This window comes from Carassius auratus, chromosome 37 (assembly GCF_003368295.1).
Source record: "Carassius auratus strain Wakin chromosome 37, ASM336829v1, whole genome shotgun sequence".
NCBI lineage: Eukaryota > Metazoa > Chordata > Actinopteri > Cypriniformes > Cyprinidae > Carassius > Carassius auratus.
In genome coordinates, this window is record NC_039279.1 from 14,494,300 (window position 1) to 14,521,998 (window position 27,699).

At 36.5% G+C, this 27,699-nt stretch overlaps 1 protein-coding gene across 1 annotated transcript; it reads right to left on the bottom strand.

The window, feature by feature from the left end:
• Positions 1 to 1,066: 1,066 nt before the first annotated feature.
• Positions 1,067 to 26,792, bottom strand: reep3b (receptor accessory protein 3b). Its single transcript, XM_026223002.1, has 8 exons — positions 26,499 to 26,792; positions 16,069 to 16,141; positions 8,098 to 8,174; positions 7,698 to 7,818; positions 7,268 to 7,381; positions 5,320 to 5,455; positions 3,003 to 3,139; positions 1,067 to 1,738 (listed from the first exon to the last, which is right to left on the bottom strand). The coding sequence occupies exons 1-8, from the start codon at positions 26,528 to 26,530 to the stop codon at positions 1,658 to 1,660; spliced, it is 771 nt and encodes a 256-aa protein (XP_026078787.1). The 5' UTR covers positions 26,531 to 26,792; the 3' UTR covers positions 1,067 to 1,657.
• Between the last annotated feature and the right edge of the window lie 907 nt (positions 26,793 to 27,699).

Here is a 27,699-nt window from a genome sequence, read left to right on the forward strand (position 1 = left end):
GTGCCTGGGGTGTTTGAGCATACGAGTCAAACATCTCCACACACCTACTCTATTGATAATGCACTGTAGAATAATAAAAGTCAACAACCAGCATTATCTAAAGCAACTTCAAGAGAATACATGTATGCTGGAAATAAAAGATCATGAGAAACATTGTCAATCCTTTTGACTGGAATTATAATTTCTCCAAAATCAGGTCAAGTTCACCTTTGCAGACCCATTTTCTTATCTACTACATACAGGTGCTGGTCATATAATTAGAATATCATAAAAAAAATGATTTATTTCACTAATTCCATTCAAAAAGTGAAACTTGTATATTATATTCATTCATTACACACAGACTGATATATTTCAAATGATTATTTCTTTTAATGTTGATGATTATAACTAACAACTAAGGACCATCACCTGTATATTAAGTATGTTGAATGATAATTTTAAATTGTAAATATTTTTTGACTTAGCCCAGTGGTATTGCATAATTATAGGTACATATGCCCATGACATTTTTAAAATTAATAATAATAATAATAATATTATATATATATATATATATATACACACACATACATATATACATACAGTATATAATGTTTTAATGCATGCATTGAAGGTAAAATTGAATATATGCCTCTCTCTTATAAATTGCAAATATTTATTAAACCAGTAATATGAGGTCATGATTGTTAAAAATGGTATATATATATATATCGATCAAGCACAATCAAGCCCCGGAAGTGACAGTTGAAATACCAAAATGTCAACTGCCAAACAGCAGATTAATAAAGTATTATAAAGTATAAAAGAATAATAAAGTATAAAACACTAACAAATAATTGCATTACAATATTCCAGCTTTATTCATATTATTGCATTCATTTTGAATGACACAGCCACACAACAGCACAGAATTATCTGCGCGCACACACACACACACACACACACACACACACACACACACACACACACACAGCAGAGATGTTACATTAGTGTGGCCTTTCTCCCAGATAAACAACACTCTGCATGAAGAACAGAAGTGAAGGATCTAAATCGAGGATTTAAAGAATGTGCAAAAGGGGTTTTCTTTAATCCAACATAACATCAATAATAAAGAAAACAACAGCTGATTTTTTTTTTTTTACATTTGAAAATTGTATTAAAAACATTTAGCAACACTGCCTTTTTGTTCTCTTTGGTATTATCTCTATTACTGATAAGAGAAACTTTTGGTCTGATGCTGGCAAATAATTTTCAAGTTTTTAAGAATCTGTATTTTTACCTAACCTACAATTGTAAAAACTACTCAAAACATCATCTAAAAGGCAGCAAAGGTCTGAAAGCAGAAATATAAAACCCCCATCCAAAGAGGACATTTCTAAATACAAAATACTGGAGCTAAAGACATCTAAATGTCAAATTCAGACCAATAAAGCCATCCGTTACAAATACACCCATCATTCAAACCCCACACGTTTCATATACTACTCTAACTCATGATACTCACTGTATGTACACACTTGCTGGTAGAAGTAATAAATAGATGCGCTGGTATATCCATGAAAAAAAAGTCCACACCCCTTATGGAAAGAGAAGAATATGAACACACTGGTTGTCTGATAAAGTGGCCACATCTTCCCACACATCAGTAGTCAGCTCAGTTCTCCATGTTGGAGTTAGTGGTATTGACTGCTGGTCTTTTCTTCCCTCTGATCTTCAGAGATCCATACCGTGCCGCCTGTGACCAATGAATGACAGGCATTGGTTACCATAATTAAACTCGTGCACAGGACAAATCAAGAGTGAAGCCACAATCAATTATAGACTCGAGGAAATATGATTTGATTAAGGACTGCAACAACTAAAGTATAAAATTGGCACAGCAAACGTCTATCACTGATGTCACTTTACAGTAGTGAAACAGTGCTTCTGAATAATGTGGGTTTGCTACAATGCATATCTACAATGCATGTTAGAAATTCAAATCCATGTGAATATTTCAATTTTAAGAATATTAAACATCAAATGCTTCTTTCAGCACATTGCAATAGAAAAAAAGGTGTTGTAACAGACAAAAAGAAAAAAATATATTATCAAAAAGTCAATGTTACACGTTAAATTACTAGTTCACCCGAAAATGAAAATTTTAGAGATGCACTGAAATTAAAGTTCTTGCCAAAGAAGCCAAAATCAAACACGTTATCCTCCCCCCATGCATTTTACCAGCTTTTTTCACCATCGCATAAATGAAATAGCCAAAACATGCTTTTTACTGTTTTGTCTTGCTTTTCAAAGAAAAAAACAACAACAACAACCACAATAATCAGACATGTATTTTTTTTTTACTGTACAAATACAAGCAGCCTTGCTGAGCAGAAGAGTCTTCTTTTAAAATATTAGAAAATATTACAAATCCAAATCTGAACACCACGTATGAATGCTATTATAAATATACGTCTTACTTTTTAATTTATTTTATTTAACAGTAAAATTACAATACAAACATTTATTTGACCAAACACCGAAATAGCCTTTTTTGCTATTTTCGCACGACTAATTTCGGTTGCTGAGAAACAAACTCACCAACATCTTGGGTAGCTCAAGGGTGAGTACATTTTCAGCAAATTTTGGGGTGAGCTATTCTCCTAAATGAAGGTCTTCGATTAACTGGAATGCTACATGTAGCACAATATTTATATTATAATGTGATTATAATGACATTCGTATTTATTATAATGACAATTATTGTCTTTTACATTAACTGAATAACTATAGCAATGATCTGCTATGTTTAAACAAGGAAATATGTTTGTATTTTTATTTTACATATATTTTCTATTTAGAAAACAATGGTTAAATCCTGCTGCATTCAAACATTTGCATTTTTTATAAAATATAGCAAATAAAAAGTGACTTTTTGCAGGTGTAATGTAATGTTTGTTTAGTACCCGAGTCTTTGAAGAACAAAACAGGGATGTGCTATCAGGTTTTGCTGGACTTACATCTCTGCGCAGTTTTGAGCGGGTGATTTTAACGCTCTGAGATCGTCGGAGCCCATGATGAGATACAGCTTCATCTTCAGAGTACACAGCTTTACCCTCGTCATCACTCCTGTCATCATCATCACCATGATAATACTCTACAAAACAAGCAAGTTGAGTGTTAGGAGAACAAGATGAATACACAAATCAACGCTTGATCGGATAGAACAGCAGGCATGATCGAGATCTCTGCTCCTCAAACTGATGTTACACTGCCGACCCAGTAACACAGAATCAACATTGTCTAGGGTACAAAAAATATGTGCTACGTCTACAAAGAGCAGAAAACATTTACAGATTTAGTCAATAATATTAAAATACATTAATATTAAAGTATAGGCCTAATAATATGGAAAAACCATGAGCAGGACATTATGCTACATAGGAAAATTTCATAAGCACATGACATTTTTCTGGAAACAGGTGACATGATTTCGTGCCAAAATACAGCAGAATTTGACTACATGTCAACAAGATTATGTTTATTATTTGTGTATTATTCTGTATTTAGCATTATTTTTAAAGTCCTGAACAGACTTTTGGATCACAACTGACCAGTGGAGAACCACTCATCCATTTTACTGTGAAGAGTGGGAATGTGGTTTCAGCCGTGGAGAAAGGACAAGTGGGGGAAGAGAGCAAGAGAGAGAGCAGCTGCCGGGTTCAGGCCGCTCCTGGCACCATCACCTCTGGGCTCCCCGGGTAGAGCTGGGAGCTAGGCAGAGCCAGCCTGTGCCAGGACGTCTAACGGTAATCCAGCCAGAGCTGATTCACTGCACACTCCATCACCCAAAGGACAGGCTAGAACAAGACCATACTGCACCGCACAGAACTGTAGCTTTAATTTAGTATTGCACTTCTCCAATCCGCCATAAGGGGGCAGAAGCAATACAGAAACCGATGACGCGGAAAAGCTTTCCTTTGTTTGTTTCCACACCCACGCTGTTTTCAATTACTGAAATAAAATAACTTCCTTGGGATTTAGAAAAGTATGTGATGAATCTTCCAGAACTATTCTAGTTCTGTTAAGTCCTTGTGCAAGCTAAGCAGAAAGAGCTTTGAAATATGTCAAATATAAAGACGTAGCATACAGCTCTGTTGTTTTCTGTGTGTTGTTAGCTGCTCTAAAGGGCTGTCCAATAATCAAGGCATATTAAATATATCTAAATGAAGGTTTTAGATAAACTGAAATGCTACATGTAGCACAATATTTAGCGATTATAATGTGATTATAATGACATTTGTATTTATTATAATGACAATTATTGTCTTTTACATTAACTGAAAAACTATAGCAATGATCTGCTATGTTTAAAGAAGGAGATATGTTTGTATTTTTATTTTACATATATTTTCTATTTAGAAAACAATGGTTAAATCCTGCTGCATTCAAACATTTGCATTTTTTATAAAATATAGCAAACCAGCGAAACCATTGTGAACAGACAGGAGAGCCTTAAAATATATACAGCTGTTTTATGCTATGCCTGTCATTCAAAGCTGATCGCTGCTTCTTTTAGAAATCGCAAAACCCAACATCGAAGCATGAGCAAATAAATAACACACTTGAGCCTCTCTCTTTATAGGCTACCTCCCATTTTTTAATTCAAACTGCAATTAGCAGCTCGTTTGATCAGTCGAGAACTTTCACCTAGGCTTCGAGCCGCTGAAAGGCACTGCCATTTTGGAGGAGCTAGCTTTCTGATGGCTTCAGTGCAGACGAGATGAAAATGACCTGGATGCCAGCGGAATTTCAAACATACTGAGATAGAAGCACATTATGTATTCCGCTCAGAGCCTCCCTGGGCTGTTTTTTCCTCTTCTTCATCTTCTCACAAAGCAGCACTAGACCTTTCATGCTAGGAACGTGCTGCTATTACTTATTACCCTCCCATGCTTGAGACAAATACAGAATCCATTCTTTTTGCTCCAAAACCACTAAACACGGCAGTGACTTCCTGAAGCATGTGAGACTTAGTGGAGATATCATTATGAGATCTGGATGGCTTTTTTTGCGCTACTGAACATCTTTACAGACGCTTTCCCATCAGATGTGTCACACAAAGGCTGCGTCTAAAACCTTTTCAAATCACGTCTGAATTCAATGTTCGTGTATTATCCTTCTACTATGATGGTTTATGAAGAGAATCTCTTTTGAAACCAATTAGCTTCTGTCTGTTAGGCATCTGCCTTCTGTTGTGGACACAGCTGAGAAACAGCAGTGTGAAAGGGAACAAAGGATGGTGTGTTAATAATTCATCTGCGAGGTAAGACATACCAGCTCCGTCGGGCTGGTCCATGATAGCTCTTCTGGCTGGGTTAGAGCTGTATGATGAATATGCATCGTCATGAGGGATCTGGGTAAGGTCGTGCATGCTGAAGCTCCTTAGCTTCTCTGTGATGGCACCTTGACCCTGTAGAGACAAAACAGCCCCCAGTTAGGATTAACACGTCAGCACTGACAACACACAGAACAGCTTTAAGACTGCATGGACATCCATGATGACATCTTTATGACATGCATGTATGTATGAATGAATGCTGAAAAGATTTGGGATCTATTCCAAGTGACCTGTCACCTAGTGAGCTGCCCTGTTGTCAACTGTACAAACAGCACAGATTGATTTCTGTGGGAGATGTGCTTAAAACATTACTAGATTATCAATACGGACATGGCTGGTTAGTGTATTTTTTTGTATTTTTTTAAACATGTCAGTTTCCTTGGTTATTTTCATGGCAAACTACAACTATTTAATAAGATATGGACTCTGGCATGAAGAGGATATCAGTGGATCTCCATTTGAAATTTGGGTGGAATGTCCTATTTGGCAGTGTTTATAAATGATCTGATCCCAGCAGTTAATGATAATAATAAGCGACTTTTACTCTCAGTAGGTTTCATTTCACACTTGTACACTTATTCATTTTGCATTTTGTTGATATACTAGGGTAGATTCAAGATCTGAGAGTGGTACCACCTTCCAATATCTACTGAAAGTAATTTTTTAAGTGCTAAAGTGATCATACGTTAAGAAGGAAGCATAAATATGCTAGAACAGAAGTCTGCGTTAAAATGTTGCTTGCACTTAACTGAACAAAGAACATGAGATTTGGATCGGCACGTTACGCCTCGTAACAATGTTTTAAAATGATGTAATAAAACTATTAGTGCTTAACACCATGTCGGAGTCAGCAAAGATTTTGAAAAACAATGAAAAAATGGAAAAAGGAAAACATGAGCTCAAAGCTGTTAAAATGATGTCTTTTCCACATGCTGTAGACACTCTATAGCATTACCTGCAGTGGAGAGAGCAGGGCTGCAGGATTCCTATTGGGCAGTACACATATCAGTACAAGTTAAGAAGAAAAAGATAATTGCCAAAGAGAGGATTTTACAAACCAAACAAACAACATGCCAGAAAGAGAGTAAAAGCAAGGAAAAAGAAGTATGATGGGGAAAATTTGGCAGCGTTCAAGAATAAAGATTGACACAAGCCTTGTACAAGCTCACTGGCTCCACTTTGAAGACGTCTTTCAATAAAAACATCTTTTCAGAGTGAGCCTAGGCAGAACAGTGGCCAAATGATTACTTTGATAATCTGATGTACACTGCCATTCAAAGGTCTGGAGTTGGTATAATTAAAAAAAACAAAAAAAAAAACGTATTTTTTAATGAAGTCCCTTATGTAAAAACAGTTACAATAGGAAACAGTATTAGAATCTAAAATAACAAAAGTTTTGTTTTAACATAAGTAATATATGTAAATTATTCCTGACACAAAGCTAAATTTTTCTGAAGCTAAATTCAGTGTAACATTGATTTGCTGTTATCATCAATGTTGAAAATAGTTGTGCTGCTTAATGTTTTAGTGGAAACTGTAAAACTTCTTTATAGGATTTTTTTTGATGAATGGAAAGTTCAAAAGAACAATTAATTTGAAATACAAATGTTTGTAACATTACAAATGTCTTAACTATCAGTTTTGATAAATTTAATGCATCCTTTCTGAATAAAAGTAATAATTTCAAAAACAACAAACCTAAAACAAAGGGTAGTGTATTCCTGAGTGAGACTGAAAAGATAATAAAGAAAGCACATGGGGTCTATTTTGATTTCATGTTGACCCACACAGTAAAAACGTACATATCAGAGGCAGAACTATGTATGAACTGTTCAAAACAGCGCTCTCTCATTCTGTACGTCTATCTTCAACACACACACTTGCCTTGACAGCAGCAGAAACAGCAGCAGTTGCAGCGATGGTCAGGCCCTGCTTGCCAAAGTTCACCATAGACTCATAGCTTCGCTCTTTGGCCTGGATAATGTAGTCATCGATTTCCTTCAGGAACATTAGGGCAAGATTGATCACTTTCTGATCATTGAAGCACATAATCAAACAATAAAACATGCAAACATATGTTACTGCAAAAGAAGAACCAGATCAATAGTTCTCAACTATTGGTCTGTTCTTATAGTGTCGCAGAACAGCAGGGGGGAAAAAGGCAATATATTATTTTAAAGAGGAGGAGAACAAGCCCTCCATATGTTTTATTTTGGACAAAGCCTGTGCTTTTGAATGATTTTGAATATGGTGAATAATAGTACAATATTTGGTCAAATGCTTTGCAAAACGAGTGTATGGAGCGTAGATTCACCCTTTCTTTGGAGGACAGCAAAGGATGAAGAGCTTTTCTGTAGATGACACTAGCTCCTCTCGTGTAGGGAGACAGAAGCCAGATCACAAACGCAACCTTGATCTCGTAATAGAGGGGAAACCTTCAGATCAGAGAGGAGAAAGAAAGATATGACGACCCACGTTACATCGGATTAATCAGCTAACATAATTACACTCATTAAAGCTGTATTCCAACAAATTAATTTGTGCTACTCTAAATTAAAATGCCAACTTCGTTTCATTAAACCCTGATTGCTTCCCTGCATTCCTTGGTCTAGGGAAACAAACACCAGATCTTAAATGAACTGGCTTGCTTCTTTAGCCTGACAGGAATCACTTGTAATCAGGTAAATGCGTCGCTGGAGTGAAGGAAGACTCACCAGGCTATGGTTAGATCTGTGACAGTCTCCACTACTGTAAACAGGGCAAAAACAATCCAGTACATCATCCATCGCACCTGGAAAAGGAACAAAATACGTTATTTCACTGAGGATTGCATAATACACACATTCATGTACTAAATTAGAAATAAACACGCACAGCAGAAAAAAAAACCTTAAACACATTAGGAGTTATGATATAGTAAATGGGACCTATACAGTAATCAAATTTTTTTTTTAATAACCAATATTTGTTCATATTTAATTTTGAAAGTAAACCCTGGTTAATTCTGGTCAAAACTGGTCAATATTGCAAAATAAACTCTGACATGAAGTGATCATTGTCCTGTACAGTACCCCATTACTTGAGACATGAACCGAACACAGCTACACCTAAACTGACTGTAAATGATAAATTATCAGATCTACAGTTTATAGTCATCGTCCAATAAATCTGACCACAGAATTTGGAGACTGACAATTGAAGGTGCAATAGAAGAATTTGGAAAATGTCAACTTTAGCTGGATAGCACTGAAAGCGAACGTGCCACCCTCCCTACAATCGCCGTCTAAAGCCATGCCCCCTGAACGCAGACCAGAATACCAGAGACAACATTACTACAATAGGCTGCATCAGTGGTTCCAGCCAATGGAAAATATGTGTACAAGGACTGGAATTGGGAACCGCTGGGCTACATCATGTGTCATTAACCAGCGAGAACAACAATATATTTGTCTGTCATTCTAACTCTGTCTGCACAGTGTGCATGAATGCCCTGATGACGTATCCGGTCTGCACGAACAGGGTGCGCAGAGGTATGCAGATACATACGTTGACAAGCAGGTAGGAAAGCCATTTAAAACGCTTGGACAGAGCTTTTGATTGGACGTACATTTCTTGGTTCTACGCCTTCCACAGAAAATATACATACAGATAAATACATTTAGATCACTTAACTTAATGATTGCTATCGGGATGTGAAGAGACTTTCAACCAGCATAACAAAAAAAATTTCTGAAGACAATCACCTTTTGCACCTTTAAGTATAGAGTACAACAGTTTAGTTCACCAATTAAAAATTATATTCGCATTCTCCATGGGAAATTATAAAGAGGTACCTACTGCAAGATTGTTAGTCAATAGGGATGTGACACGAGATCTCGCGAGAACGTGATGATAATCCTCGCAAAACAAGTTACAGTGTTTACGTAAGAGCTGCAAGATTAATCATTTAAAAATGGCGATCTCAATTCAAACACTCATACTATTTTATTTCTGAATGACAATGATTCAGCTATTCTATTATGACTGTTTCACTTCGGGAGTGTCAGTGGAGCGTGAGAAGCACGTTTAGTTTCTGCCCATGTTAATTAATCATTCATGCTGCAGGTGATCCAGAAAGAGCAACACAAACAGTCTTTTCAACCACACATCATTATTTCAGTGTTAAATACATTTAGATAACAGAAGTACTGGGATAAATGTTTATAGTATGGGTATAAACACGTATTCTCTCTACAGTAGCGATCAAAACGAAAGTATCTTAACACGTGTATGTATTGTAAAGCAATATCCCCTTCCGTCACGAGTTGGCGACAACTGCTCTTAAAAAAAGTATTTGTCATTGAATCGTTCATTAAAAAAATTCAAATTGAGAAACAGGCTGAGACACCGACACACAATTTTTTTTATTTTGTTCAAATTAATATACATTTTTAAAAAGACTTAAGCAATTAACATTTTGTCAGAACCACTAGTAAATAGTTTTTTTGTTTAGTTTTCGAAATCCTTTTTTTTTGTGATCTCTAATTTATAGGCCTATATATATATATATATATATATATATATATATATATATATATATATATACACACACACAATATATATATATATATATATATATATATATATATATGTATTTACATATAATATGTATATTGTTTATAATGCTACATATAATTCATTTAAATAGAAGTTTAATTTCATAAAGTACAAGTTTTCAAGATGCACTTTCATTTTTTGCATTTTTAGTTTTCAGTTGAATAAAAGACAGCTTTTTCCTATATATTTCATCATTGAGGATTTCTTCAAAAAAAAAAAAAACTCGTCGTGAACCCAATCTTGTCTCGTGGCAAAAGGGTCTCATCAAACCACTATTAGTCAATGGTATGTGATTTTTAAGAGCCAAACAGCCTGCATTATTCCACCTTCCACATTTTTCCCCATTTGTGATGAAAAACTACATTACTCATGATTCAGCATAAAAATCTCTGCAGCACTCACCCACTCCCATGACAAAGTCGCCCTGCACTCTCCATTTAATACAATAGGAACAAATTTAAACTATATTTTATAATCAAAATCTTTTAAATCCATTATTTCTCCAATATTCCTCCATTTTCAAAATTCAATTAACAATCAAGTCATTCTCAGTGCTTCTTGGAATTGTACTCCTCTCCTTCATTTAATCCATTAAATACATAGGTTTGTACTTTTTGTCCTTGATTTATACATCCTTTTTTTGCTTTAATTTAAAGTTTGTAATTTTGTGATTCACCTCTTAGCTGGTTGGTTTAATTCATGGCTTATGTGGGCACTTCTACATAGTTCCAGAAACAAAGCCAATGAAAAAGGGGACAGGAACTGTTGTACTCTATGATGGACTGATGTTAAGTTAAAGTGAAAGAATAAGCTGTCTGTGCCTCTAACAGCTGGACACTAATTAAAACAAACAAAGAAAAACTCTAACTGGATGATACCAATACACTGCACAGATATATTGTGCATTCCGAGTGCTATTCTTAATGCAAATGTCAGTAGATACACCACAGTAACTCTAACATAAAACTAAAAAAAGAATATTAAAATAAAATCAATGCATTTTCTTTCCCTGTTCAGTAGAGACAACGCCTTTCTCTTTCTGCACAGAGTGGCTCGCTAACACAAATCCAAGTGCACCTCTTTTCCTAGGAGACGTAAACACAGTCGAGTGTAACAAAAAATCATTATGGCCGTGACATTAATTTCCATCCCAGCTCTCTGTGTGTGTCTCTCTGCAGAAGGACCTGTTTGGTATGCTTTACCTCTCCTCTGTTCCCAACCACAGTGAGCTTTCAGCCAGCTTCTTAGCATTTCAATTTCAAACACCCGTGCAGACGGTCATGTGATCCCCAGCCTTGAGCTGCAGCTCTCGAAGGTATTAGGTGATATTTTCAGCCTCACTGAACAAAGATAAATGAATCCATGCAGAGGCAGCATTACCAGCCTGACAGGAGGCGTCAGATTTAATTGGTGTCCTCCCAATGAACCTTCAGCGGTCGGAGAGAGATCAATGCATTGCATCAGCCGCAGGAAAGCTGCCGCTCCGTGACAAACCATCAATCGAAATCCACCAGCGGTGATCTTTTCTCATAGCATGGAGCGCTTTGGTAGCTGACTGCATCGATGCAAGAAATCTAATCAGATGTAGAAGCCTGCCTTCAATAATCCTCCAGACAATCCTATTTATTACAAGTCTGCAATTACCTGGCTTCAATTAGAGAAGCATGGGAGATGTAAGCAGAATTTCTACCGCTTTGTTCCATCTCGTTTAAAGAACTGGGTTGAAGGCGATTCGAGAATGGGCCGGCACCCAAGACAAGCATGCCTATCCTGTTCAGCACTGCATGTGGATAAGCAGTTGTGTAGTCTGGATTTCCAATGGAAAAATCCCTTTGAAGAATCCTGATTGTGAATGGATGTATTTCTTTCCTGCTCTGCATGTGTACCATGCAGAGGTTTCTTTGTTCAACATTTAAACTGAGCAGTGAGACATGAGCTGACCCACTCTGTTTATCTAACAAACGGGAGTTGTAGGCATTGTAGAGATTTACTCAAGATTGGAAAACCACAGTGTGGTTTCTAAGAGCATCTAGGCTATGCTAGTAAACACAGGCTTTGTCCACCGGCCCTATAAAAGGCCTGCGACACAAAGCATCATTTGTCCAGATCTATTTTGAAAATGATTTGAAAGAGATTTCTCAATTACCCGTCTGAACTCAAAGGCAAACGCAGAAACGGTTATGACAGGTTTTTAAAAAGCAGCTTTTGTGGTCAATTGAGCTTTCTTCTCTTTATTTTCACGGATTTGCTATTAAAAGTCTTAGTTTACCAAAACTGAGTTTCCATTTGAAGATTCAGGAACATTCAACATTCTGGCGAAGCATATAAACATCCGTGATGTTGAGCTGTCAGCGTCAGTGCTCCTGAGCGATCCCACTACTGCCGTGTACAGAAACATGCCCTTACATCGCTTTATGCAATCTCTATACAGATCAAATATATCATGTGCTTGACAATATTGGCCTGAAAGCTGGTTTCAGAGCATTTTAGGCCAGTTAAATATTTCTTAACACGAGACTACTTTGACATAATCGCTTATTAATCTAATCTTAACAAAACTTCAAGCAGCACATTTCTGCCTTGAAACACTCCAGAATAGCAGCCTGGATTTTCTTCTACTGAAGGTGTTATTATAGCCATAGATTTTGCATTATTTTCTTATGAAAAAATAAAAAATAAAACACAGAAGGGTGCATCAACATGATTTTCTGAGCTACACTGCAAAATATTCAGAATAAAAAACAACAACAACAAAACAAATTACTTCGTTAACGGTTCCCTAACTATATATGGTGAAGAACTGTAATATATATTATGACAAACATTTCAGAATTTCAAGTGGTTTTTAGTACATTATGAACATACAAAACAGAATTTAGTACTTCAGTATATTAACATTATATTAATATGTTTTTTTAATGTTTTCATTAAAAAAGCAAAACATGCGCAAAATATGATCGTGTTTTTGCGCAGCTTGTCAGTGAACAATGGCTCTGTGTAGTTAATGCTGCTCCATGTGGAAGTGCGCAGGTGATGGAGATTTACAGCTGATTACAGAACTAGGTTTACTCACAAGATGCGCATTAAATATCGCATGCGATTTATCGTGCAGCCCTAGTGTCTGATATTCATTTTGCTGTTTCGCATTTAGCCTTAAGAATAATTTAAAATACGAAGAGTGAAGGTGCATCCCAAATCGCATACACACTGAAAATTCCAAAAGGAAAAAGTGCACTTTAAATACCCAGATGACGCACTTAAATAACCAGAAAACTAAGTGTGGTATGTTGGACACTTCATGCACTCAACTGTCACAGCTGTAATTACGTACTGAAGGGGGAGGGACTATCGGCCTCCGTTTATGAATGACAAAATAACCTTATATCATTCATTCACTACATGTTTGAGCACATAAGTACATAGTTGAATGAGTGCATAGTGCGTCATAAAATGAACATTAGTTTTGCATAGTATTTAGGTGGTTTCCAACAGATGATGACTTTCATCAGGAACTTTTTTCTAAGAAATGTTAATGCTCAGAAAATCATTGTTGATGCCCTGGTGTAGATTTATTGACATATGCCTACTGACCACAGATAACGTAAAACACCTCTGTTGATAAACAAATGTTGGCTGCAGGCTGTTACAGCAATGTTAAGAAAAACAAATTTCATAATGTATTTTCCATAGTTTTCCTGACTTTCTGAAATTCTGAATGACAAATAGAACAGTCGTGTTTAGGAGAGCCCGTGCTGGTGTAACTACTACAAGTTAAGTAGAGGGGAATGGATTTCACAGTAGAAGTAACTCGATTCACTGCAATGCAGCACCAGGCCCGTCGTCAAGGGGGGGCATCGGGGGGCAGTGCCCCCCCAAATGACTTTTTGTGCCCCCCTAAACGCAACGCACAGAACAATTAACCAAACTTAATGCACCAAACTTGCATTACTGTGCATTCACACCGCCGGCGTCGAGAGCGTCAAAGTGGCCAGAAGTCATTCATTTTCAATGTAAACCAGCGAGGAGCGGCGCGGCGCGGCGCGACTTGGCCTTTGAGAGCGACGAGCAGAGTTGAAATCAAGGCAACTTAATGGTAGTGAGCTATGACGCGGTTGGGCAGCAACCAATCGGAACGTAGAAGTCAACCGCTTGAGAGGATTCCAGAGGACGCAGCTCCGATCACATTAGTTCCAAAGCAAAATAGAGGACAGGTTGATTATTGCCGTTTCGCGTTTGCAGTAATCTGTGATGTGTCCCTGTTTGCGTACAGGGACATAAAAAAATAATTAAAAGTGATACGTGGGCCAAGGTGTCTGAGATCGTTCATTTTAAGTAAAGGATCTTAATATTTCGTCCATAACAACATTTAATGAGATCAACTTATAACGTTAACCTCCTTGTGGTTAGTCTGCATAAGATCAACAAGTCTTGTTGCTTTGCGGCCACTTTAATTACAAAATAAGCATTCGGTCTACATCAGAGCATCTGAACACTCACGAATCTATCTGCAGCGTCGTGAGCAAAACGGCACAAGCGACTTAGACGCTCCCGACGCCGCCGGTGGGAGCGCGCAATTACACGTTTATTATTGAATGTTATTGAATTTGGGTCATTGCACTACTAACGTTGTTTCAGCAGAACAGCAGGAACAGTAATCACTACAACGGTAACACTAGAAATGCATTACACATTACCTTCAGAAATGATTCAGACGATTCATTATTCAACGCATTATTACACAGAACATAATTTTAAATATAATTATATTCATAAATGACTGTTAAAACATCCCAAAAACAGCACCCAAACCTTGCAAAGACCTACCTCATTAATTATTCAAATACAAAAGCCAATGGCAAGTCTCCAGCAGCAGACCTTTCAATATGTTATTTTTGTGTTAGTAGTTTTATTAATTCAAATTACAATATGCAGTTTGTGTGTAAGTATATGTATATATTAATCATGCAATTCATTTAGTTAAGCATACAGTATTGTATTGTTTATACGCAATTCCTTTGCGCAGCTCAGCTGCGCGTTGCATGCGATCTCAGAATAAATTTTTGGCGATTTTGGAAATGTTAAGAGACAATAAACAGATACGTTGAGATCAAACGGTGAAGTATTTTATTTGAATAATTCAACAAAACAAGACTATTGTGGTCTATTTTAGTTATAGCCTAATATGGGTTTATGTTATGGTCTGTCTCAGATCATTAAAAAAAGTGTGCCCCCCTATGAAAATTAAATGCCCCCCCATTTGGTTTGTTCTGGCGACGGGCCTGTGCAGCACTGACACAAACAGACTCTAAGTTACTAGTGTACTGAAATACCACCAGTACAACCACTAAGGAAACCTAAAATTAGCTGTCTGTATTAGAACAAAGGCATGACAGCCAAGTAAGAGGAATGTTTAAAGGGATAGTTTACCCAAAAATAAAATCTTCATTTGCTCACCCTCACGCTGTTCCAAACCATGAAATACAAAAGGAAAGCATCTGAATCTTTAGGCTCCATGGAACAACAGTAAAGTAAGTAAATTAAATTAAAAACACAATTTTTGTGAACTTTTGTGGACAAAACCACATTCTGCATATTTTTCCTCATTACATACTGCTTTGCAGTATATAATGTTGCTCAAATGTGTTGTTGACTATAAATGACACTGCTTCTGGGTGGAGCTGAATTAGCATTTCAGCGTAACACCTGCATTGAAACAAAAAAAATGATCCTTTAAAACAAGAAAGTGCAGAGAAAATGTGTCACCTGCTCCGGACATACAAGTTAACACACACTCCCTCCAAACATGCCCAAACATGCACAGAAACAATAATGTCCTGGGCTGTTCACATCTCATTTCAAGGACTGGTGTGACTTAGCAGTTAAAAATCTGGGCTAGTAACCCAAATGTTGTAAAGTGTTGATTAATGATCACTACTGAGCCCTTGAGCAGGACACTTAACCTCTGGTTATTTCAAAGCAGACTGAGCCTGTAGCAATCACACTGCAAGTTGGTTTGGAAAATCAAATGCCTGCTAAAGGAAAAACAACCAAAAGAACTATACATGAATGGATACTGTGTTTATACTTACATATTCTTTGACATTTTTGGTTTTCACTGCTTTGTAGGAGTAATACGCTGGGTACAGGTTACCAAAAACCAGCCTGTGTAAAGAAACAGAGGGTAAAATTAATAAACAATGGAAAAACAACTGTAACTCTCTATAGATATTCTTCAAAGCAGGATGATTAATGGGCTTGAATACTCCCATCTTTGTGTATAGCTCTATTAAAAGCCACTCACTTCCTCCGTCTGATTGTTTACAAGGAAAACAACGATTTCCTTTTCTTCCGTTGCAAAAGAAAAAATAAAAGGGAACACCTAATGTAAAACATGCCCTAATAGAGTTCAAATCCATGTGGTCCACAGAGAGCAGGGCTGTGTGCATTACTGTGTGCAACTAAAAGCAGGAATACACTACACAACTTTTGCATCAATTTAAAGTCTGGAAGGGTTGGTGCTATTTGCTAAAGGTTAGAGGGAGTCTACAGACTTTGGGCAGAGTTGGCAGATTGCCCCCCCAAAAATTGTCACAGACTTCGATTTTTTTTACTTGAGACACTGATTTTATCGATTTGGCAGATATAAAACATTTAATATTTTGGGCTGATTTTAGAACACATTTGTCATGTATCTCCTAGAAACACACATGGCACATGTTTTGTTTGTAACGACCTGAAAGTCTGGGCAGTGTGTGATCAGTCGATTAGTGTATGCCCAGTTTTACTCTTTTGTGTTCAACAAAAGATAAAAACTCATATTGGTTTGGAAAAAGTGGAGGGTGGTAATTGATGACAGAATTTTTGGCTGAACTATGCTTTTAATAGTTAAACAGATCCATAGAAACTTTGAGCAATTGACCTAACATTGGGAAATTATCCATTTTAATTGGATATAATGTAAACATGGGCAGAAGGTGGGAAGAGGTCACACTGATATGTTCATTTCAATAAATCATTATTCCTGTTATTCCATTTCACTCTGTGAGCGACTGACCTGAAACTAGCCAATAAACTGGCAGATGGGCCCAGCGCCAACCCTTCATCTGCAGCCTGCTGCTATCACACGAGACCCGTTTATTACGTTCCGCTCGACTAAATTTGTTGGGGAATTAGCAGAAGATACTAGAACCCACTGATAACAGCGAACCCCCTCCTTGTGCAAGACTTCTGTTTGCCCTGAGAAATGAATGCACAATCAGAGGTGCCATACACAAAACAGATGCTTTTCTCATCTGGACCCACACAAATAAGTTCAGAGGGATAAACATACCAAAAGCAGGGTGAGACACAGATGTGAAGCTGAATTTTGGCCCCAAAGTGCCTGTGGCCCAGACAGCATGTGATAACAGACAAAAGTTTCTGCTAGCATTGGTTTCGACATGCCACGCAGACTCTTCTGAGGTTTCACAGGCAGGATCCAGCCTTGATGTTTCCCAGATGATAATGCTGTTCTCTGAAACCAGTGTTTCACTTTCATACTAAAATTGTGCCTTGAAAAATGACATTTCCCAGAAGGCTAAAAAAGAGTCATTCAAGGTCTCGAGTTGAAACGTTACCTCTGCACTGGGATTATTTAGAGGTACTGTGTCTCTGCAGACAGACATACTTCTTGACTCAGCAGTGCAGTTAAATTTGGGGACAAGGTTTGTACCGTTTACACTGCCAATTATAGGCCGTGTGTGACCCAGAAATTCAGCCTACTCCAATATCAGCCAAAAACTCAGCTTTGGTGCAGTAAAAAAAAAAAAAACTAAGTCTATTAAGACCGTAATGAATTTGTGATTTCTTTCTATTTCTTCAGCTATGACCATCTGAGTGGACAGGCTGATGTTATTTTTCCTACAACCTAGCTATCGGTATCAGTAAAATGCACTATATCTCAAGCTATAGAAAACATCTCTGTTCAATTCTGTGATGTTTAACTCGATTAATCAAAAAAAAAATTGATAGGTTAACCAATTATCTAATAATAATAATAATAAGTTCCAACACCCACTGGGAAAAGGGCCCCTATGAGCCTTTGGTAACACTTTAGAACAGGGAACACTTATTCACTATTAAATAGGGCTGGGTGATATATCACATGCGATGATCACGCGCATCTCATCCGTAAAGCCGGTAGTGCTTGGCGGTTTGAACAAAAATGTAAATAACTTTTTTTTCTAAATTATGCCGGTTTCACAATTTATGAGGTTTTTTTTTTCATGCATAATTAGGTGTACAATGCATTTTCTGCTGGTTGATATTCCAAGACGTGCTTTTAGCCTGAGAGCACTTGCATAAAATGGTTGTTTGGTCGACGTCTGATTTTTGGAAACCAAAACCCTCCAAACAACAGCGCAGGCTCCTCTTTTTGGCACAAGTTCTTCTGTGTCATGTTCTACTAGTTCTGCAGCATCCATCTTCCCTGTAACACCTGTTTCACACATACTCCGCCTGCAGTGCATATGCAGTCTGCAGCACGGACTCATTGTGCTGTCACACATGACACGTTTGCAGTCCGCTACTGATTCACATCTGTTTAGTCCACACACACACACACACACACACACATATATATATATATAGGGGTGCACCGATCGAGATCGGCCGATCATTAATGCGCATCTCATCAGTAAAGCCGGTTCTCTAATCAGCGGTTAATTCCCTCAGGTGCGTGATTTCACATAGAGCAGCTGTTACTCAGAGATGGGGACTCGAGTTTGAGACTCGGACTCGAGTGCGACTTAAGTCGCACAAACAGTGACTTCAAACTCGACTTGAGACTCGTCCTCGAAAGACTTCAGACTCGACTCGGACTCGAGCTCCGGGACTCGTGAACAATGTTAATTTTTAGTAAACGTCAGATGAGCTCGCTGTTAGAGTTGTGACGTTCGCGAACGAACCGATTCTTTTGAACGGCTCATAAACATGAACGATGGGAGCCGAGTCACGGCTGGAGGGGAGCCGTTCTTTCTGTCGCTCTTTTTTCCTATGCGTGTTTCAGAGCGCGTGTTTCACACAGATGCACACAAATGAGCTCCTCCGCGAGATAGAACAGTTATAGGGGGAGGGGCGCACCCAGCGCAGGCCAACCCTTTATAGCGTGATGATATTAGTTATTAGTTGTGCACGCATCCTTCACGTGAGTACTCCAGTGGAAAAAAAACCTGCGTGCCTCTGACATTGGGTAGGAGCGGAGCCATGACGTTTTGCACAGATATTCATTGCAGCCCACTTTGTTATTGTTCATTGACTTGAAGGGGCTGATGTCCTATTTGCAAAGTTTACAGTAGTAATAGTATGTAGACATTTCCATTTTATTTATTCTAAATTTTATCTACTTTAAATATTTTTGGTTCTCTATCAAAATGTTCTTGTGTGATAACAATGTTCTTGTGTTGAAGTGTTTGTAGTAAAAGCTGTTTTGCACAGAAATTCATTGCAGCCGGCTTTGTTTTTGATGTTTATTTGTGAGTAGGTATTGTATGAATAACATAAGTCAGCGTAGCTTTGTTCATTCTTAAGCCAGACAAGAGGTGTGCAGCTATACAGCCAGGACAGACAGAAGGCCATTACTGAATCCATAAATGCAAAATAAAGATATTAACTTAAAAGTAAAGCATTCTTGGTGTTTTTGTCATGTTGCAATAGCCTGTTTACACTGATTATTTACCAAAATCAAAGTTGATATTGTATGCTAATAAATAGAGTTGTCATAATAACATATTACATGCTTTGAATTCCTTATATATAGCTATGCAGTGTTCTAAGCAGCTTGGATGGGTCGCTGTACGTGATGCAACATTTATTATAACCAGAGACTTAATATAAGAGACTTGAGACTTGACTTGGACTCTAGCTCAGAGACTTGTGAGCATCTCTGCTGTTACTACACAGAACCGGCTTTACTGACGAGATGCGCATTAATGATCGGCCAATCTCGATCGGTGCACCCCTATATATATATATATATATATATATATATATATATATATATATATATATATATATATATATATATATATATATATATATATATATATATATATATATATATATACACTTTTTTTTTGTTCAGCATTGGGAGTCTTATCACAGAACAGTAACAAACTTTTATAGTAGTAGACATTAGTTTAAACTCAATAAATATAAACAAAGCATTATTCATGCATTTTACTTCTAGGTTTGTATAATAAGCTGCTCAAGCAAGCGGCAAAACATTTAAACACAATAATAAGCCTACTTTTCTTGTTAAAATATTTACAATTAAAACACCACGGACAAAAACAGTCTCGTGCCTTTTGCATTTACATCTTTATCACAAGCAATCCCACGGATCTTAATGAACATTGTTTTTCTGCCTCCATAAAGTGCTTTCACTTTAATTCAGTGCCTGCAGCACAGCAAAAACAGACTCGGTACGTAAACGATGGCTGTACTGCTGCAGATGCACCGCTTGTTCCGAACGTTAAGTAATTAAATTCATAGGTATGGCGATATATAAAAAATTTATATCGTAACGAAAAAATATACACCGGTTTTCGGTATGAACCAGTATACCGGCCAGCACTAAAAGCCGGTTCCCTAATTAGCGGTAAATCTCCATCACCTGCTTTTAGATGGAGTGGCATTTCATAGAGCCACAGTTCACTGACAAGATTTGCAATATTGCGTTCATTATTGCAGATGAATCGTCTTTGATAATGAATGTGATATGGTGAAGCTTGTATTAAATGCCGCTCCAGCTGAAAGCAGGTGATGGAGATTTACCATTAATCAGGGAACCGGCTTCACTGACGAGATGCGCGATCATCGCAAGCGATATATCGCCTAGGCTTACTATTAACTATGACTTTTCCATCAATAAATTCCTAATTTGCTGCTTACTAATAGTTAGTAAGGTAGTTGTTACGTTTAGGAATCATATTATTTGTGCAGGGGATGTGCAAAGCAAACGTTCACAAAGTTCTCCCTGTTGCATGGTCCTCATCCAAAGAACCACCTTGGCAGCAGTTTATTTTCCTGTTGCCATAGAAACAGCAGCGGCACCAGGCTGTAACAATGGTGTTCGGCTCCAAATATCTCTCAACCCTTCCCCCCGCCTTGTCCCTCGAGCACTGTAATTTACAGATCTGTTACTCGCATTCATGTGGCTCTGTGTATGCCTAATGACTAGTATTTTTGTTTCATTGGACGATTGTTTTAATCAGTGTCAAATGAGGAAATTCACCTACAACGAAGCTCAGTAATTAACAATGAGCTGCAGTTGGCTAAACTGTAGACACTGGACAACACTGTTTTCCCACAATTCAGTTCTAGCTCTTAAGACCACGAAGAAACCTCAAATAAACAGACAGTGAAGCGGCTTGTTTCCAGCAGCAAGTCATTTATCTGTCTACACTGAAAGAAAAAAGGCCATGTGGCGACTGGCCCGTGCATCTTCTACACTGGCCCCGAGCCATTGGGCAGATCTTACAGTCAATTCCTAGAATTAAGAAGACATTTCATGTAATTTTACACTACAATATTAGTAATGTATTTTAAATGTTTTTGGAATTTAAAGTGAAATACCATAAAGTAAACATGAGTTAATAAAATATGTTTTCTCTTTACCATCAATTTATGTTCAATCTGTAAAGCTTATGTAAAACTTAAAATTGCACTACTATACTTTTACTGTCGATTTCTGGAAGCTACAGGCTGCCGGTTTTTAGTTTTTACTGCAAATTTATTATTATTATTATTAAGTTACGAGGGATAAAACTAATAATGAAAGTGCTAGGGGTGTAAGAAAATATCGATACACTTGAGTATCGCAATATTTTGTTTAGCGATAATGTATCGATTCTCAAAATTGTATGACTCGAGTCAATTTTTACATACTTGAGTTGTTTCGTTTCGAGTTTATTTCCCGACCGCTACATGACAGTCTACATTTCTGTACAAATCCTTAGTGACAGGAAATACTAGTATTACTATTAGAGCACACCACTGATGTTTTTTTAATTACCGTTTTGTGTTTTATAATAATTTTACAACTTTTAATGTATGCAATAATATAGATCCATTAAACGACAACACCATTTGATCTAAAGGTATCAAACCAACTGTATTATATTCAGAATATTATTCTTTATAATCCACAAGGCTTGGTTTTTCAGATTATGCTTTTGTTTTGTTTTTATGAATTTATCCCCCTTTACTCGTACAGCACAAAAAGTGGTTCAATAACGTTGAATGTTACAGGGACTGATTATTACAAATGCAGATCACACTGAGTTCTGGTTAAAAAAATTTATTTATTTATTTATTAATGCTAAGGCTTGCATTAGGTCGTGTTAAAGAAAACTTTCCTTACAATACTATTCCTAAAATAAGAAATATACCAATATATATTGCCTTGCTTGCAGTATCGCAATATATTGTATTGCAACCCCTGTATCTTGAAACGTATTGTATCGTCACATTCTTGGCAATACAGAGCCCTAGAAAGTGCTACTGAAACAAAAACTAAGATAGTCATTTATAAAATAATTTACTATCACCAAAAACAAAAAAAAGTAATAATCAAATAATACTAACTAAAACTAGACGGAAATGGATCATAAAAATACAGAGCAAAGATATTCAAACTGGTGATATTTTCTTACAATTATAACCCTGGTTAGGGCATGGCACTATTCTGAGTGCCTAAGGACTTGTGATGAGTTGTTATACATTCAATTTATGGTTTTATACATGAAATAACTGTCCTTTAACAGAATAAAATAGTCTATGGTTACTACAACTCTCAACCATGCAAAACATGTAGTTTGGTGTTATCAACAACATTCCAACAGCGCTGCACATTTTTAGATATCAGTCATGTAAGTTACTGCTGCTGACTCCTTTATCATTCAGTTTACATGAAAAACCAATAAATTTCTCAGAACAGACTACAGAAACATGTCTGGTTTCATGAATAACTAAATATGCATGAGGAACCATTCGCTCTTTACCAGTATGAAAAAAAAAGCTGACCAGGGTGTTTGTCAGAGGTTGCAAACCAAAAGGTTGCAACAGATTGCAAAAAAAAAAAAAAAAAAATAACAAAAAATTCATATATCTAACAAAGTGTAAGATTTAAGTTAAAAACAAAAGTATATAAAAGTAATATTGTAAAATATTACAGTTGATGTAAAATAGCTTATATCCACCATTGCCACCACACATTCATTATTAATGTGAAAGAGCTAATTGCTTGGCAACCAAAAACTAAAAACAAAAGCTTTGTGATGTGCCTAACAAACACCCCTTAATAACAGGTTCTTCCCCTTCTTTACTTGTTTGGGACACATCCCGCTCTACCGGTTAAGAGGTTTCTATCATTGCAGGTTATTTACTGTCAGACCGCCCAGCACTAACAGTGTGTGCAATAAAGCCATAAAGTCCGCTCAACTTGTTGGTTTAGCAATCACTTTGCTGGAAGGCTTTGATTCTCCTCACTATCTGCCTGTGGCCTTTCCTCCCACTACAGAACCTGCACGGCCCCTATGAAACACAAATAAATGTGCTGCACATCAGTCTTTCATTGTTTTCGCAACAAGCAGTTGGTCTTCCTCCAGTGGGCCCCTGAAGGAAATGGGACCTGCACCAAGTGGTCTTGAAAGTATTTTTGTAAAGAGTAGTATCGCTCTCAGGGTGTGCAGCTGAAAAAATAAAACCATCAGACGGGCCTTGACACTCAGGTTTAGGTCAACTTTGAGTTTCCTGCTAAGAAACGGAAAGGCAGTGCTCACACTGATGATGCTGTGGATTGGCTATTACTTGGAGCCAGATGTTAAGATCCTTCAAAACCACATATGGTTCAGCTCTTGGGACTCAATGTAAAAAAGGCTGACAAGGTGCACAGCCCTTGAACTGTTTTGTATTCCAACCAATATTGAAAAGAAAATGCAAAAGATGTAGCCTCCACAGTTTGCATACTGTAATGGAATAAAACATGTCATGTTCTGGTCCACTAATTTGATTGGACAAGGATGTTTCAAGAGGGCTGACATTTCAACAACTGACTCTGATGTTCTCCCCAAAAATGTTCTGGGTCTTTAAGGGTTAAATGTATTAAAAGAGTACTGGAATAGAACTAATAAAGTATTTTTGTGATTAAGCTGTAGCATTTGTGCATTTATACTAATGCATTTAGACTACTGTTATTCATACAAATAGGCTACCTAGAAAACGTATTAAATGCATTTTTACCATGGTATTGAGGTTTTAACTATGGAAGACAAATGGTAAATTTTAATAAAACTCAAAAAGTCCGAATAATTAAATTTTGCCTGTAATAAAAGAGGTTGCTACAATTTTTACAGATGTTACTGTTTGTTATAATCAACATAAATTTAAATCTACATCCTAATTCAAGTTACTTCTACTGTCAACTCAAGCTACTGTCAAATTTGCATATCTAAGAGACCAAAAAAAGAGACAAAAAAGGAGTAATCTTTCATGATTTGAAACAATAAGAATGCAGAAACTAAGATATTAATTTGTCTATTAAGACATTTATTTATTTGTTTTAAGAAAAATGACTGGAGATGTGTAAACAATTCAAAAATGTTAAGTTTTTTTTTATCATGTTCTGACCATAAAGAATGGTTTAAAACCACAACTAACAATCTGATTTCTACAACTTTCACTTGGGAACAAATATCTGCCTTAACCTGAAAGAAATAAAGATTTGATTGTGATAATTATTTTGGCCATATCGTCCAGCCCTAATTAGCAATCAGAAAAACATCCCTGTAGTTCATACATAACACAGTGATACTGATCAAAGAAAATGAGGACAAACCTGTTCTCAGAGACCAGCTAATAAATCCAACAATTTACTGATTTAATGCCATATCAGTGGCTATATTCATGGCAAGAGGATATAAATCCAACAAAGTTAACAGACATGCCTATTTTTTTCTCCTCAATATTACCATTTACCTGCTCTTAATAGTGCATTTTAAAAATCTGTTACAGTTTTAGGTGTTTATTCACATATGTGGTGCTTTACATCTTCAAATAGAAAAAAGACAAAGCTGGAAAACAAAACATGTCCATGCAGTATATAAACCCACAGCATTTCAACCAGACAATGTGGTCTTGATTTCTCATCATCTTGCCATAGCTTTACAGTTACTGTCCTATATTTGAACTTCTACATCGTATATGTTGTAAAATCCTAACCACAGAATTATAACCCTAAACTAACAAGGTGGACTATAATTGGTACTTGCTGGTTTCTATGACTGACTATGTCTCTTCCTAACTGCTTGCCAGTGACTGTGAGAGGACCACGTTGCAAAATGTGTCTTGCCCACAAAGTAAACCACAATGATACTCTTTCTGCTGTTTGCAAATGAGCTACCAAATAAGGACAGACACATCATCAATCATTTAAATCTTTCCAACCCTAGAGCCAAATGTGTTCTATTTGTAGAAGAGGTTTGATACTGACTATTTATTTTAAATGTTCAATAACAGATTTACAGAACTAATCATTTATTATTAATTAATATAGTTATTATTCTAGTATAATTTCTATTTGAGACACAACAGTTTGAATATGAATCATGTCAATATATTTGTGCAAAATTCAATCTAAATGTGTGCAAATGTACTGTACTTCGGTTTAGGTTACATGTAACTGCTATGTTTAAAATGCTAGACACTTGAGAATCAATAGAAAAGCAAGTTACCTAACCTGCAAACACTGTTGTTTCTTGCTGAACAGCAGTGTTGGGCTTTTATGGACCCACCAATTTAATTTTGATGACACATTGTGACAGACATGATATAAAAAAAATGTAGATATCTGTAAATATGTTGTAGAAATTATATCATAAGACATCTAATGTTGACAGTTTTTGTTTTGTTTTTTGATTCCCTGTTTGGGACTTTCTGTATGTGTTCAGGCCTGTAGAATGACTTTCGCCACACGTTAATATAAGGGAGAGGAAATGTTCAGAGATGAGTCAGAACCTTATGACAGCTCCACCCAACCCAAAAGCCTCAAGTAACAAAACTTTTGTACAAGAGGTAAACTCAAAAACATAAATTGACATCACTGCCATATTAATAATTTCACTACTGATACATAAACCTCTGATAACAGCAATGCAATAGCGATGCCAAACGGGACAGTGAACTGAAAACACTGGCTTGCTGCTTCTGATTTCTTATATTCCAAATAACAAGCACCCTTCCCACAAATTATTTTTTAAAAAGAGTAAAGCTCTTGGATTAAACAATCAGAGCAGACATGGTGTTGAAAAAAAAAATCTAGCTAACGTTACTTTTACAATTCTCAATGTCCAGTATTCGGAATACAGATGCTAATAGGCAAACCAGTAAAATAAAGAGCTAATTTAATTTAACGTTAACCCGATCTTAAAAAATAAATTCAATTTATGGAGAGCGAGACAGAATAAAAGAGGATTAAACTCACACGACAGATCTTGATATAATCCAGGACACCATATTTTCCTCAGGATTGAGCGGAGCAGAGAGATGCTAGCTAAGCTAACCTTACTTCAACTTCAGTGATCAACTTCAGACGAGGACAAACATTAACGGTCTCCTGAGAGCCTCCACTCGCTCATTACTCAGTATTACGCGCAAACATGTTGTATAAAACTAACTATGGGGTAATATGAGTTAAAACAATGGCATTCTTGTGCCCATCTTCGTCGTGCTCTCGCCCAAACCGACGCCGTTACTGTAAAAGGTGCGCTTTCACGTTGACGTCAGAAATAATTTGATTCAAGGACCCGCTTTTCCTGTTACGTGATTGGTCTATATGATTTGTTTACATGAAACTCGGGCATTGGTTGGCTAGACAAAATGTTTGTTAAAAGTGACGTCTTTTGAAGACGCAAACACCACACGCTCAACGCATTTGATGCTGATTCGTTAAGAGCCACTGGAAAGAGGAACAGACCAATTAAACAGAAACGTTGAAAATAAAAACTCAGAATCGATTATCTTATCTCGTTGTGTTGCAAAAAACAAACTGGGGGAATGTAATGTGTTCCTTTGTCGCAAGTAAATTCAATACTTTTCTCCCCGAAATGTTATTTCGAATATTATTTCATATATAAATATAAATATAAATATAAATATAAATATAAATATAAATATAAATATAAATATAAATATAAATATAAATATAAATATAAATATAAATATAAATATAAATAGACAGACAGATATGGTTAAAAAAAAGCTTGTAACTGTTTATTAAAACGTGGACGAAGAACTCAAAAACAAACAATAATTATAAATAAATGAATAAATTCAGTATCATAGAACGAATTTACCTAACGGCATTAACACATTTTCTATCTATCTTTCTAGGCCAATCTACTGTATATAGTAGGTTGTCTTTAAAAAAAATCTGAATCTTAAAAAAAACCTTAAGGATTAAATAGAGTTTCATACTTTAAATGGGATATGAGTTCAAAGTGACAGATGTTTGAACATGAACAATGTTATAATAATGCTACTAAATAAATGATGTAAATAAGTTGAACCAAATTTTTTATTTTTATTTTGTTGTGGAAAATTTAACTGATTGAAATAGTACATCAAGCACAGACATATTGGGTAGTGGAACACATCCGGCAACAGATGGCATCTGTGAATTGTGG

Excerpts from the sequence above, each read along its gene's own strand:
- reep3b (XM_026223002.1), bottom strand. The coding sequence starts at position 26,530 with ATGGTGTCCTGGATTATATCAAGATCTGTCGT. Across the intron at positions 16,142-26,498 it reads ATTATATCAAGATCTGTCGT|GCTGGTTTTTGGTAACCTGT; the intron begins GTGAGTTTAATC and ends TTCTTTACACAG. Across the intron at positions 8,175-16,068 it reads CCAAAAATGTCAAAGAATAT|GTGCGATGGATGATGTACTG; the intron begins GTAAGTATAAAC and ends TTCCTTTTCCAG.